Source organism: Globicephala melas, chromosome 10, assembly GCF_963455315.2.
Source record: "Globicephala melas chromosome 10, mGloMel1.2, whole genome shotgun sequence".
In the NCBI taxonomy this organism is placed as follows: domain Eukaryota; kingdom Metazoa; phylum Chordata; class Mammalia; order Artiodactyla; family Delphinidae; genus Globicephala; species Globicephala melas.
In genome coordinates, this window is record NC_083323.1 from 81,209,229 (window position 1) to 81,224,814 (window position 15,586).

General features: G+C 38.1%; 1 protein-coding gene across 3 annotated transcripts in view; it reads left to right on the forward strand.

Moving 5' to 3' along the window:
* Positions 1-15,586, forward strand: part of ITPR2 (inositol 1,4,5-trisphosphate receptor type 2) — a 527,210-nt gene that overhangs the window by 400,023 nt on the left and 111,601 nt on the right. For all 3 annotated transcript variants that reach the window (XM_030830533.3, XM_030830536.3, XM_060305847.2), the window contains one exon: positions 14,342-14,449. In XM_030830533.3, the coding sequence (XP_030686393.1) occupies positions 14,342-14,449 (108 nt within the window). The remainder of the gene's footprint in view (positions 1-14,341; positions 14,450-15,586) is intronic.

Here is a 15,586-nt window from a genome sequence, read left to right on the forward strand (position 1 = left end):
CTCTCTGCTTACAACTTTCTGATACATCTAGTTTCTAAACAAAAGTCAAATCTTGGCACTGGCTTTATAAGCTTCTCAGTATGACCTGACCCCTGTGCCCCCTCTACCTATATCTCCAGCCACCCTCTTCCTCCCCAACTTAAGCCACACTGGTCTCATGGCTGTGCTTTGAAGCCAGCAAACATAATTCTGCTTTATGTCATTGAATTTACTGTTTCTTCTGCCTTTTACATTTCTGTTACAGTGTTCTGACCATTTCATTTGAAATGGCAGCCTCCATCCCCCCTAGTGTTCATACCTCCATCCTCTGCTTTATTTTCTTCTTAGCACTTTCCCCTTTTGGTAGACCATAGATTTGTTTGTGTATGTCTCCCCCATGACCAGAAAGTCCACTCCGTAAGGGCAGGAGTTTTGTCTGTTTTGTTCACTATTGTAATCCATCATGCTTAGAGAATTACTGGGCACACACTACAGTTTCCTGAAGTATTTTAGAATGAACACACAAGGCATACACCAGTCATAGCACTTAGCTCATGATTGCTTACCTGATGAAGAGAATTTTGTTGTTGTTGTTTTGGATTGGGATAAGTGGGTCTTTGTGTTACGTTAAAATTGCATATAACGTGCTTTATGGATCTAACAATATTTATGGATAATTCACGACCTCGTCATGTAGTACCAAAGACGCTTAAAATGCAGGCAGTAGCTTTGTCCATAGTATCTATATGTTTGTGTTCAAGGCGCGTTTCTTTAGATGTCTACCAGTTAGCTGTGTATTTTTTAAGAAAGGAGAGCAAATCTTCCTAAATGAGTTTGTCTCTAAATTTTCTTTCCTCTTTTTCTCTCTTTTCTTCGCATGCCCTCTCTTTGTCTTCTCATTTGCAACCTGGGTAATTTAACTTCTCAGTGACTAGATAACATTGAAAAGGTGTTGGGTGTCACAGAATGAACAAGTAACAGAAGACATCTGTTTGCAATTCTTTGTCTCTTTTCAGTTTGATTCAACTGATCTGAATCCTGACTTAGAGCTGAAATTCACCTTGCCTTCTCATTTCCTCCTTCATTAGGTTTGCCTTTGAAAGGCAGAAGTTCACTTGAGCAATAATTCTCTCACTTTTGAGAAGCGCTCTATCTAACAAAAGCTGACCTTTTTTTTAAGCAGCTGTTGATTAGACAGTTAAACATAGAGATGGCACTAGCATGGTATTTCTCAGTCTGATGTAACTCAGAAATAGAAAGCTGCAGAAACCGGAGGTTGCAACGCTTTCAAGCAACTGAGCTTGAAGTTCCTGAAAATGATCTCGCAGTGCTTCCTCTCGTCTCCCCACACTCCACCCCTGATTTTACATCTGGCTCGTCGGTGCACTTCAGATTGGATTCCTGAGCACACCGCAGGGTGAGGACTGTTGTGAAAATCATCATTAGAATTCCAAGCCTTTAATTAGGCCACTTTCAAATGGCTTTGTCAAGACTAAGAGCAAGAGAAAAGCAACTGGCTCATTCTTAGAAGAGGTTTATCAGAAAGGAGAGTAGAATAGTAATACTGTGCTCTTCACTAAGTCTGTTTGGTTGAGGAATGTCAGGGGCATTAGAAGCACAGACCCTCCAGTAATTCTCTTTGATATGGTATTGTATGTATTATTGTTATTTCACAGCCAGGTAAATCAGACATAAAAAGGTCAAGGGATGTGTACGTGTTCCCATGAAAGGTCAGGGACAGAACCAGAGATAGTCCCTTAGTGTGAATAATAATCCCACTTACTCCAACAATTACTGTGAGAGCAAGAATTCTCTAAGTTTTCCCAGCCAACTATAAGACCTACTTTAATATGGTCAAACCCTCAAAACGATGGCTTTCTTCACCTCTTGGTGCTTTCCTTGGGGGGGAAAAAGATCACTAGAAACAATGAAAGAATCAGAATACTTTTGAAGAGATAAGCAATGCTATAATTCCTAATTTCTTTATGTTGTAAGTAAATGACTGCTTTATTCCAGAAGGAAATTAGAACATCTTTCATATACACAAATTTTAATTCAATATTTTCTAAAAATCAATCTCTTTTGGAAAATTAAACACATTTACCATTAAAAATTGAACAAAAACTCTCTATGTCTGCCATCCACGCGTCCATCCAGCTCTCCATCCATCCAATAAATATTTATTAAGGAGCTGTTCCATGCTGAACAGTGTTCTAGTTACATAGGACACAACTGTGAACAAAGCAAAATTCCTGTCCTCCTAGGACTTATATTCTAGGTGAGGGAGATACACTAACATCAAATAAATAATAATTCACACTCACATTTCATTATTTTAATTGTCATGGAGAAGGATCCTTCTGTTCTGCTAGTGTTTCCCAAGCCACATTTGAAAAATCACTAAGGAGGGGACATAATTGTAAATATCCAGCAAATTTATTTCTATTATTATTTCTAGATAATAATACTAAAGTATTATTATCCTCTTATCTCTGCGTCTGAAGAAATGCATTACTTCCTCTATGGGAATAGTAAGACCCAAATTTCAAAGACGTGTCTTGGGCTTCCCTTGGGTGGCGTAGTGGTTGAGTCCGCCTGCCAATGCAGGGGACACGGGTTCGTTCCCCGGTCCGGGAAGATCCCACATGCCGCGGAGCGGCTGGGCCCATGAGCCATGGCCGCTGAGCCTGCGCGTCCGGAGCCTGTGCTCCGCAACGTGATAGGCCCGCGTAAGAAATGTCTGTCATCAATTCTACAAAACAAAAGCAAAAACCCGAATGTACATCATTTTGGGGGTTTCCTAGACATCAGCTGCTGCTTTCTTTGTCATATTAATGTTTATCTGTATTTCGAGTAAGCTCACTAAACATGTAGAATTCCTCTTTTTTTCTTGCTCTTCACCATGAAATATTTTATTTATTTCGACTAGGACTGCCAAAATGATTAATATAGAATATTTTTGTAAAATACAGGTTTCAGAGAAGATGACTTACTTAACATACAGTTTATTTTCATGTAGTTTTTAGTCATTCAGAAAATACTGATGTACCTTTTTACATTGACATCAGAAGCAGTTCAGATTTATACTTTGCTAAAGTTTGCATGAAACAATGTAAAATGGCAGGTATTTTCCCTTAAAATGATAAATTCTTAATAAAATACTAATATATATAGCTTCTAAGTATTAAGGTAGGAGAAAGTGTGACCTGTTTCAGTTGAAGAAATGAAACTAAAGAATAAATATGACAAATAATTGTAGGGAAAAGCTTGCTTTAGAAGGTAATTTTGTTCCTATTCATGAAAATACACTTATAAACTAATTTTATAAACTAATATATTTATTATATAGTATAATTATGTAAACCTTCTAATAAACTTCTTTTTATTTGAATGGGATTTTAGTATAGAAGTCTTTTTATTTATTTTTTAAAATTTTTATTAGAGTATAGTTGATCTACAGCGTGTGTTACTTTCTGCTGTACGGCAAAGTGAATCAGTTCTACGTGTACATATATTCACTCTTCTTTTAGATTCTTTTCCCATATAGGTCATTACAGAGTATTGAGTAGAGTTCCCTGTTGCTATACAGTAGGCCCTTATTTGTTATCTACTTTATATACAGTAGTGTGTGTATGTCAATCCCAATCTCCCAACTTATCCCTCCCCACTCATTCCTCCCCGGTAACCATAAGATTGTTTTCTATATCTGTAACTCTATTTCTGTTTTGTAAATAAGTTCATTTGTACCATCTTTTTTAGATTCCACATGTAAGTGATATTATACGATATTAGTCCTTCTCTGTCTGACTTACTTCACTCAGTATCACAATCTTTAGGTCCATCCTTGTTGCTGCAAATGGCATTCTTTCTTTCTTAATGGCTGAGTAATATTCCATTGTATATCTGTGCCACATCTTCTTTATCCATTCCTTTGTCAATAGACATTTAGGTTGCTTCTGTGTCCTGGCTATTGTAAATAGTGAACACAGAAATCTTTTTAAAAGAGCAAAGTGAGCTCAGAAATTGGAAGCCATGAGTGATAAGTGACCAGTTTTCTTTTAATTAAGTGGAATACTTTTGATATGTCTGATCCCAATTTCAATTTTTTTTGAAAAATGGATTCAGTAAACTACTGTTATTAAGAGTATTTAATAAATGTTTACATTTTTCTTATAGGTTTTTAAAGGAAAAAACTTCTTTTAAAAAAGTTGCTTCTTTTATGTTTTAGATTACAAAAAAAGGGGATTTCCTGTCAAGAATATAAGTTGGTCATGGTGATAAAACATATTAAGGACCAGGATTCTGTTAGGAGGATTGGAATCTCCTAGAGGGTTGGTTAAACCAGGTTGCTGGGCCTCACCCCCAGAGTTTCTGAAGGTGAGGTGGGACCTAAGAAACTACATTTCTTATAAGTTCTCAGGTGATGCTGATGTCGCTGGCCCTGGACCACATTCTGAGAACCTTTGTATTAGCATGAATATTAGCCATCAGTAGGAAAGCTAGATTCTTCATCACAATTTGTAATGCTTTCTGTCACAACCTTAGTACCTAGAAAACTTACTACTTTCAATCATTTAAAAATGCATTGTTTCTTGCCTTTTTTGCCCCCTCTCCTTCTTTGCCCTGCTTCAAGGGTTGAGCTATCATATTTATTATAACCATTAAAGGTCTTTTATTGATTTTACTATAATTTTGGACAGACCCTCATGAATAGGAGTCTAGATCATCTGGAAATTAGGAGTTTTAAAACTTTTCACAAATTTCTTGTCATTTTGCATGTATCTTTATCTTAGTTTGGCCACCGTTGTAAAATGGAAATAATAAACTGACCCCTAAGAACCATAAAGAATTTATTTTAGATATTAGTTAAGTAAAAGCTATGTTTTTTAGACTCCTTGGATAACGATGCTCTACCGTAGGGTAATGCTGGCTTTCCAGGGTCCCTCCTTCAGTCCTGCAGGGGGAGGGAAGGGACCAGTTCCTTACTTCCCTGTGGTGGTGTGTATGTGGCAGGGATGAGAGAAAACAGTCTTGAGATCTCATGCTTTCCTTCGGGTCTGGGGTTCTTTGGGCTGGTGGTTTATGAATTCTCCACAGCTGCCTGGCAAGGTGCTCAGAAGTTTGCCCCATCTCTTTCCCAGGGTGCCAAACCGTATTTCTCAGAATGAACACCCCCTCTGTTCTCTCTCTGTCCATTGCCAGCTTCCTGGTTGGTCACGCTTTCTTTGGGGCTTTCTGTTGGGATTCTCAAGAGCCTATTTGGAAATCCAGAAAAATGAATAATTGCCTTTTTTCTCTCTCATTCTGGTTACAGTCCAAATTCTGCTCAAGATAATATGGATAGCTGTGTTTGACTAAGGAACAGGGAAGCTTGAGAAAGAGAAAAAGGGATTTTTTAACTGACTTTTTAAGAAAGACTGAGATTTGTTACTTTTCCCAGCTAATCCATTCCATTACACTGGTTGGTGGTGAATCAGTACTTTCCTCTGCTTCCCATAGCCCATCTATAATACTCTTCCCACTTCCTCTCATCCTCATCTGACCCCTCCTCCAACTCTCTAATATTATCACCTCCCTTCTTTGGGAAAGGGCATCATTTCCTCCTTGGAAAAGGAGCCCTTCACTACTTAACCTCAGACATGAGCTGAATATTAATGGGGGTTTCCTGCAGCCTGAATTCTGCTGCCTGAAGTGGGAAGGGGGTGCTCCTGTCTACTGGGGGGCCTGAAGCTGATTCTCTTCTAAAGTATCTTAGTGCAAACACCGCCTGCCACGGTGACTGTCTTCTTGTCGAGACCGCAGGGCTGAACTGCCTCATGTGAGTAAACCTTTTCTTCTTCTGAACATGGCTTTGACCCTACTCCTAACAGAATAATAATTCTGGCAACCACATGCTAGAAGAAGAGTTATTTCTTCTTTGATCTATTTTCTTTATAAAGGACCTCACAGTCCTGAGAGTAGCTCTGACAGATGGCACCTTTCCCAAATGAATTCTCTCTAATCCCCCAATTCCTTTTCCAATAGAAGCAAAAAGAATAGGTAAGGATCTCAGTTTATCTTGCCACAGTTAATAGAAAAATTTCTTTATGGTTTGTATTAGCTTTTGCTATAGATTGAATGTTTATGTCTCCCCAAAATTCATATGTTGAATCCTAATGCCTAATGTGATGGTATTAGGAGGTATTAGGAGGTGGGGCCTTTGGGAGGTGATTAGGTCATGATGGTGGAGCCCTTCTGAATGGATTAGTGCCCTTATGAAAGAGGCCTGAGAGAGATCCCTTGCCTTTTCCACCAATGAGATTATAATGAGAAGACATCCGACTGTGAGGAAGTGAGCTCTCCTTGAACATTGAATCTGGGGTGCTTTGATCTTGGACTTCCTAGCGTCCAGAAATGTGAGAAATAAGTTATGTTTATAAGCCACCCAGTCTATGGTATTTTTGTTAGCACAGCCTGAACAGACTAAGACAGCTTCCTCGGGCTGCTGTAACAAATTACCACAAACTTGATAGCTTAAAACAGCAGGTTTTTATTCTCTCACAGTTTTGGGGGCTAGAAGTTCTAAATCAGAGTGTTGGCAGAAAAGCAAAATAAAAAGTGTTGGCAGGGCCAAGCTCTCTCTGAATGCTCTAGGGTAGGATCCCTCCCTGCTTCATCTTAGTTTCTGGTGGTTGCTGGCAATCCTTGGTATTCCTTGGCTTGTATCACTCCCATCTCTCCTGTCATCAGTTGGCATTCTCCGTGTGTGTGTGTGTGTGTGTATGTATCCAAATTTCCTTCTTCTTATAAGGGCACTAGTCATTGGATTAGGACCCACCAATATCCAGTATGACCTCATCTTGATTTCATTATACCTGCAAAGACCTTATTTCCAAATAAGGTCCGTTTCACAGGTCCTGGGGGTTAGAAATTGAATGTTATCTTTTTGGTGGACACAATTCAACCCACAGAAGTAGTCTCTATTCAGACTCCTCACATGGGCATTTAGTGTGACTCCAAATTCTAGTCCCATCTCCTACTATCCATCCTCTATGACTTGGTTCATGCAGATCCCTCTCTACTTTAGAATGGCTTCCTCATGCCATCCTCCTTCCCCTTTATCATTTTCTCTATTCTTTAAAACCTTTATCGGATGCATTTCTTACATGACTCCTTTCCTAGTACCACCAACCAAATGTGATTCCTTGTATTTCTGCCCTTGTTTTCCCTCTTTTAATTACATTTCTGTAGTTGCTTTAATTCCTCCAACTAGAAAGTAGGTTGCTTGAAAGAAGAAAGTGTCTACTTATCTCTATATTCCCACAATAGTTCTATGCTTTGCACATAACAGAATCACAAAATCAGAGAAAAATAGATGTCTTGAAAATACAAGACGTGTATTTTAAGCCTGTTAGAATATAGTTTATATATTTATATATATTTTATATATATATAATATAAACTATTTATATAATATAAACTATTTATATAATATAAACTATTATATATAATAGTTTATATCCTCTTTTGCTGATTTCTCTCTGCTTCAAACAAGAAGAGTGTTTGGTATAAAAGCAGTGTACCAAACCTAAGCAGATAAAGGTAATTATTCTGACTTCAGGCTGTGGCTCACTTTGTGATCTTTGGAAAGCTGGTAGCCATGTCAGTTTTACCAATTAATAAAAGTGGAGCTTACATGAAAAAGTTCACAGATGAGAGGTTCCAAAGAATAATTATCGTTGAATAATGTTCAAGTGCAATTGCTTGTTTTTTTTACTCCAACCTTACTTGGACCCAAACTGAAATGAACACTAAAATCCTAATGATAAGAAGACAAATGTGAAATGGTTTAATAAGGGATGCTGCTAAAAATGAAAAGCCCAAGTCTGTCATCTTTATTCCCCAGTCTTGGATTTTAAAAACGGAACAATGTTAGTCAAAGACCCTGCTGTAGGTTATACGTGTTTATGTGTAAGGTGTGTGTATATACATAAGTATGTGTATATACATATACATATGTTAATTTCTATTCAGTGTTGTGTATGTATTTAACTAAATTACAAATATGTCATAATTAATAATGAGGTACATGATTTTCACTTTTCTTTTCAACATATAGTGAAAGAATCGCTAGCCCTTCTTGGTAGTCCTTTGCTTCATAGGGATGTCTTTACTGTTTTATAAGGCTGACTGTCCACCAAAGCTTTTGATCCCTTCCTGACTTATATATGTGCATATATCTGCCCATGATTACATTGCATTTTGCTTTAAATTTTTTCTGTTATGATAGACAACAAATTATCTCGGGGCTAGTTTTTCTGTTTGTAATAATGAGCTAATGAGAGTTGTTTATTGGTAAAATCATTTTGGCATCCCTTCCTAAGCAGGGATGACAAATGTAAACCCACATCATATATAAAACAATTGCTATTTTGCCTTACAAAGATCGTTGCGGATTACAAGTTTTTCTAGAACCCAGAGATTTCCCACCTATGACATTATCCCTTTTGGCCTTCAGTACTGTTGCCCATGTTCAGAGTCTCATTATTACTAATACTGATTGCTGGTTGGTTTTCCAGACTATGTTGTGTTGTGACATCAGCTGATTTCGAGTACTGTGGTAAGGGTCTCTGTCAAGTACAGTTGGATATTGTCATATGGCTATCCTTGATTATTTTAATTAGCTGTTTTCCGGTTTTTCATTAGGATTTAAATTAGATTTCTTACTATGATGGCTCTCGACAGATGTGCTATACTTGTCCAGAAACTTATCAAGTGTTTTCACCTTTAGTTTCCAAAGCATGTAATACTAAATGATGCCATTGCATCTTTGGGTGCTGGGGTTGTTTTTCTTTTTTTATGTCATATAAAAAGGTACATGGCAGGTATAGCGGACAAAATGTGGCCAGAGTGAAGACCCCATCTCTAAGGAAAAACTGATATCTCTGGTTGGCAGTGTGGCCATTCTACATGATAGTTTTTATAGAATTGCATAAATAGTGGACTAAATCTTTCTTTAAAAAACAGTTGGGCATATGTTAATTGGTCTCTGAGAATTTGTACTGTGCTTTTTAGTAAACTCTAAATTTGGACCAAGAGAGCTCTATACTGATACCAGTCATTTTCACACATTTCAGAATCAGTGAGATACTCTACTTCTTTTGTATTTTGTCTGTATAATAGGAATGCTATCCTTGCTTCATAAAGGGTTCAATTCAATTCAGCATTTTTTGAGTATCCAGTCCCTTCCTCTCCAAATAGTTTACAATCTAGCAGAAGGGATATAAGTACATGAATAACTATGAGACAAGAAAAAATATTAAAATATTTTATTTCTGTAAACACTGGGAATTTTATCATCATCTGATATCTAATCAGATTTCTTTGGCCTTTCTCTTTTATCAAGGAGAAAACAGAGAGATAATTTACTGAGATTTATGGGTACTTGCTCACTTAAGTGCATAATGAATGTCATTAATTAACCCATTTCTTTACTGATTCGACAAATATTTATTTTTATCAATTTGATGTACCAAGTTCTGTTTTTGACTCTGAGAATGTAGAGGTGAGTAAGACCAGGCACTTTTCCTCAAGCATGTCACAGCCTGTTGGAGAGTCATAATAGTTACTAAGATACAGTATGAGAAATTATACTATCTAGATATGTACAGGGCACTATCTGAACACAGAACAAGGAAAAAGACACTAGGTGACGTTAGTCAGGAAAGGCCATCAGTTACAAAGAATATAAAAGACATCCAGGTAGAAAAAAATGGTACAATTACTTCTATTTTTTTTATTTAAAAAAATTATATATTTCAAATTTTCCAAGATTTGTATAGATTGCTTATATAATCATGAATGAAAATATTATTTTAAATGTTTGAACATGTGAAGGGAGGCCTAGGCATTTTTTAAAATGCCTTTTAGAGTGCCCCTTATCTACAATCCACCAAGACAAATGTAGGATCATTTCATTAAGCCTGAAGGAAAGAGAGAGGCCTTGTCATGTTTCTGTTGAGCAGGATGAAATGAAAAGTATTTGTATAGATTTGTACTATGAATTATATCACATAAAATAGCATTAGTGGTTTCTTAAAATAATTATAGCAATTTTGACACTGTAAAGTGACCATAAAGAGGTAAAAGCTTTTTTTTTTTTTTTTTACAAATGAATTTATTTACAAAACAAAGATAGACTCAGACATAGAAAACAAACTTATGGTTACCAAAGGGGGTGGTGGGGGGGGCGATAAATGAGGAGATTGGGATTAACAGATACAACTACTATATATAAAACAGATAAACAACAGGGACCTACTGCATAGCACAGGGAACTCTACTCAATATCTTGTAATAACTTACGATGGAAAAGAATCTGAAAAAGAATATATATATATACATATATAATATATACACACACATATTAACAGTCTCTTTGTTGTACACTTGAAACTAACACAACATTGTAAATTAACTATACATCAGTTGAAAAAGAAAAAAGAGAAGGAAAAAGAAATAAAATGTTTTAATAAATAAATTTAAAAGAAATTATTCAAATTAATGTCTCACCTTGGGAAGCTCTCCATAATTTAAGATTGAAAGACTTACATTCAGTCGATTAAACAAGTATGTATTGAGCATCTAATATGTGCCAGACACTGTTCTAAGCCTTGGAACAGTGAACAGCAGTGAACAAACCAGATGAAAACCCATGTCCTCTAAGAACATACGCTTACTTTCTTCAGGGGGGAGATAACTAATAGATCAATGATAAAATATGGTATGTTGTAGTGTGTGCCATGGAGAAAAATAAAGCAGGAAATGGAGTTAGATGTTTTGGGGAAGGTGAGGGAGTTGGTCTCTGAAAGCATGGTTATTGCTAAGACAGTATTTGGAAGGAGTCCTGAAGTAGGGTTAGGGAGAAAGCCATGCAGGGATCCAGAGGTAGAGAATCCAGGCCAAGGGAACCGCAACTGTGAAATCCCTGAGATGGGAACGTGATTCTCGGGTTGAAGGAACAGGCAGGAGCCCAGTGGGGCTGGGACTGTGGGGAGGGTAGCAGGAGAGGATCCAGAAAGGGAGCGGGGCCAGATTCTGTCGTCCTTCTTGGCCACGGTGAGGACGGGGTTCTGGCTCTAAATGAGGTGACAGCCACCCGAGGGTTTGGGGCAGGAAAGAGGCATCACCTGATCAAAAAGATGACACCAGCTCCTGGGTTAAGGCGACTCCGGAAGACAAGGGTAGAGCCAGGAGACCAGGTATGAGGCTATTGCAGAATTCCAGGCAAGAGGAGATGGTGACTGGGACCAGGGTGGTGTGGAGGTGTGAGAAGCAATGAGATGATAGAAACTTCTGAAACCTGGTCCTTGCTGATCACTGCTCCCTGCACCCTGTCAGTAAGCTCCATTCCGAGTATCTCACTCTGACTAGCCCTCCCTAACTAGGACTTCCTTCTCCCACCTAACTCCCAACACATTTTAAAACCATGTTAGAAGCTACAATTCGTTGATCCTGTCACCTTTTCATTGTCCCTCCTGACTTCCTTTCCTTCCTTATTCAGCTTGGATTCCATGGTCCCATATACATTCCTTGCATAGACTCTTAAATTCCACCTCTCTCTGTTTCTTGTACGTTGTTGACCTCACCCAGCAAAACCACAATCTCATTAATTACAACTCTGCTTACTCCATGTCTGGACCCTGACAAATAAACATCAAGGGAGAAAAACACAGAGATGCTTCTTGCCCTCACTTTGACCATAGCAGAAGGGGGACCCTTGGGGTTTCCCGACAATCCCATTTTCCAAGTCCATTCACTTTCCCTAGCCGACTGTTCCATACCTTCTCTTCCTCAAATTCCCAAACCTCTCTCCTCCTTGTCAGCTTTTTACTCCACTGAGAAAATAAAAGTAACCAGAAAAGAACTACTCTGTGTATCCACCACAACTGCCCACCCGTATTCTCTGCTGTCACTGTGGCTGGACTTGTTTCTATCTGAGGCAAGTTCTTCCATTTCTATACAAAATCATTGCATTCTCACCTAGTCAAGACATTGCTTTAGCAAATGTTCCATCTCTCTCAAACAAACATGACGCTATAATTGCCATCTTAAAAAAAATCCTCCCTTTTACCCTGTCCCTTTCTCTAGCTACCACCCTATATCTTGCCTCCCCCCTTAGAGCAACGCTCTTCAAGATCTGCCTACACTCATCATTTGTACTTCTGCTCCTTTCATTCTTATTTAAACTCACTACAGCTAGGCGTTGGTGCCCACCATTGCCTGACCTGCTGTTGTCAAGGTTACCATGACCTCCAAGTTGGTAAACAAGTGACCACTTCTCAGTCCTCATCTGATTTGATGCAGACGATTGCTGCCTCCATTTTTTAAAGTTCTTCCTTCATTTGACTGCCAGGACACCTGATTTCACTGGTTTTGCTCCTACTTCACTGGCCCAACTTTCTCAGTCTGCTTTGCTAATACCGCTCATCTTTCTAGCCTCTGTCAGAGTTCCTTAGATCTCCTTTCTCTGTCTAAGCTTACTTTAGGTGATCTCACTAAGGTTCATGGTTTCAAATATCAATCATATACCGATGACCCCTGACATTTAGCTCCAGCCCCAGCCTCTGCCCAGAATTCCTGACAAACATCAACAACCTGCTCGCCATCTCCCTTTAGATGACGTCTAAAGCTTCATGTGTCTAAAACCAAAGTCCAGATACTCACCCCCTGAATATGCTCCTCCTGCATTTTCCCTTAGTAAGTGGCATTTCTAAACTTTCAGTTGCTCAATAATTTGGGAGTCACCCTGAACTCCTCTCTTTCTCTCATGCCCCAGATCCAATCCGTACACAAATCATGCCAGTCCGTGCTTTCAAGAACTGGCCGTTTCTTAAAACATATGCTAATGTGCCTAAATGATTACCATAGTTTTATCCTTTGAAACTCATTTAGATTTTTAGAAACACCTACAAGTCACAACAAGTTTTATGACTGTGGTTTGTAATAAAATCTGTATAATTCACATTTCAGTCAAAAATAAAATGTAAATATAAAACAGGAAACGGCTTTCTTGAGTGATTTATAAATATCCCTGAAAGGCTATTCTAAAATAATAGTTTCAAAACTGAGCAACATCAATGGAATGAATAACTTATCAAATCATCACTAACAAGGATGCTGTTTATTTACTTTTAGTTTTATAGGTTCTGGATTATTGTTTAAAATTTATCTCCATTCTGTATACTTACAATTAACAGTAACATTTCACGAGTAAATACAAAGACTTATTTATTGCTCTTTAACGTTGATAAGAGTATTGACTCTGCAACCATACAGCTTGGGTTCAGTACTGGTTCTGTTATTAGCTGGAAAGCTGCATTCTCACAGGCAATTTCCTTAAGTGCTCTGTGCCTCAGTTTTTCTATCTGTAAAATGAGGATAAGAGTGCTTACCCCAGGATTTCTTACTAGGATGAAATGTGTTCACGTACTTAAATGTTTAGGATAGTACCTGGCACAGAGTAGGAGATAGGAATGGTACTAGCAATAAAAGAATTATATGGCAGATTCTTTGTTACTAGAAGCCCTCAGGGAACTTGAGGCTTAATAGAAAATCTGAAAGGTTAAAGACGTTATGGGGTTTTAGAGATTGTTCAAGAAAACCATAAAAGAGATATCTGAAGGCAATAGGTATTCGTTATCTACAAAGTGAGAGAACTGACCAACAAATGCCATAGACATTCAAGTGAGAAAGATTACTTCTATCAACAGCAGGTTAAGATAATTTATGGTGAAATTTTTGTGTTTTAAATGTTCGGTTTCAATTACAATAAAACTGAGATCTGTACTCATAAAGCACCAATACTGACATATGAACATGTAGAAGCATAGGATTTTAGTACAAAGTGCTAATTGTAGAGCTTTGATTAGATGCTGTAGGAAACATAGATACCTATTTATGTGTCTATAAGAAGCTTCCATTTATATTGGTACCACTACCACTGAACTATCACAGTGTTCATCAAGTTATTTATTATGAGTATCCGTTATATATCACTGTGGGCTTTTCTTCTTCCTGGCACAATTATACATTATTGAAGATGTGTATTTAGTCAACAATTAGTAAGTGAATACCTACTCTGGGCAAGACACAGTCTTCTCATGCTAAGAACCTATATCGCCAAATAAAAATGTAAGATTGCTATAGTGACGTTGTTATTTATGCCTTTCAAGTAGACATGCTTTCCTGAAATGGAATTAATTGCCATTAGCCCCAGAACTGTGAAGCTTTGTATAAAGTGGACAAAGTATTTTCAAAGTTTGTCCCCAGGACAGGGGAAGAAAACAGTCCTAACGCATTGCTTCCCTCTTTTCCCCTCTAGTTGGCACGCCACAACAAACTCCTGCAGCAGATGCTCAAACCAGGATCCGATCCAGATGACGGAGATGAAGCCTTAAAGTATTATGCCAACCACACTGCACAGATCGAGGTAACCATCTATATTGTTTCTTGAATGGGACCAACTGTGAAAAGATATGTTTACTTTCTCTTTCAGACCATTTTCATGATTGTTTCCTAGAACAACGAAGTCGAGTTGAGTGATGTAAACTGTAAAAGTATATATACCAAAAGAATGTGAGCAGTCACTTGTGAGAAATTCATGTGCACCTCTTTCAAAGTTGTCTTTATTTTTTGACCAGAAATATATGTAAATTGTCTTTTATAATTAATAAGGTTGTTTTTTTGTTTGTTTTGTTTTGGTCCTGGAAGAAATCATTGCAGAGCAGTGATATTTTAGAGACGGGATTATTACAGTGGATATTATCATTCAAGAAATGGTTTCTTTTTAAAAACTATAGAAAGCTTATTAAAGTAGAGATCTCTGTGTAAGAAAGTATTCAGAAGGGTGGGAAAAACGGAAGGCACTAGTAGAGTTTTCATATTGATAGCATGAGCTTGAAATGGTTTAACAATGTCCATTTCACTTTGCAGCGATTCAGTCCCACCCCCGTAAATGAGACCTTATTGAAGGGCTGGTGGCAGTTCAGGAGGTGCGGGTCAACATGGCCTTAATCATTTTGTGTTGTGAGACCCATCTGGCTGTCATTTACTAGCTGTGGTATCATTTTGACACTGGTTGGCAGAGCTAATCAGGCAGAAGTGAGCAGAGTAGTTGACGCCTGTCACTCGTAATTTACATTCACACATGCATTCACTTTGGCAGGTAGTTTTAGTTTTCAGCAGAGTGCATGATGGCATCACTGCTATTAACTCGCAGGGTACATAGTCACTGTACCTTCTTGTTTACTGTAGCCAAACCTCTGCAATAATGAGAATCATTACTTTGTGTCTCGAAATGAATCCCTCGCTCATGTGTATAAGCATCAATAGCTTTGGTGGTAGACTTGACTTAGTGCAGTGCGTGAGCTGGACCAGCAGCAAAAACATTGCTCCCTGCATCAGGGGCTTAGGAACTGGGAAGCTGGCGAAGTCAGCAAGCCGGAGGAATTGATACGAATAAATCATCAAACCACCAAGGTTCTGCAGAAGGTCCCAGAGGCCAAAGTACAAAGCCAGGGATTAGCAGAGGCTATCAGGAATGATAGACAGAATGGGCAGGTAGAAT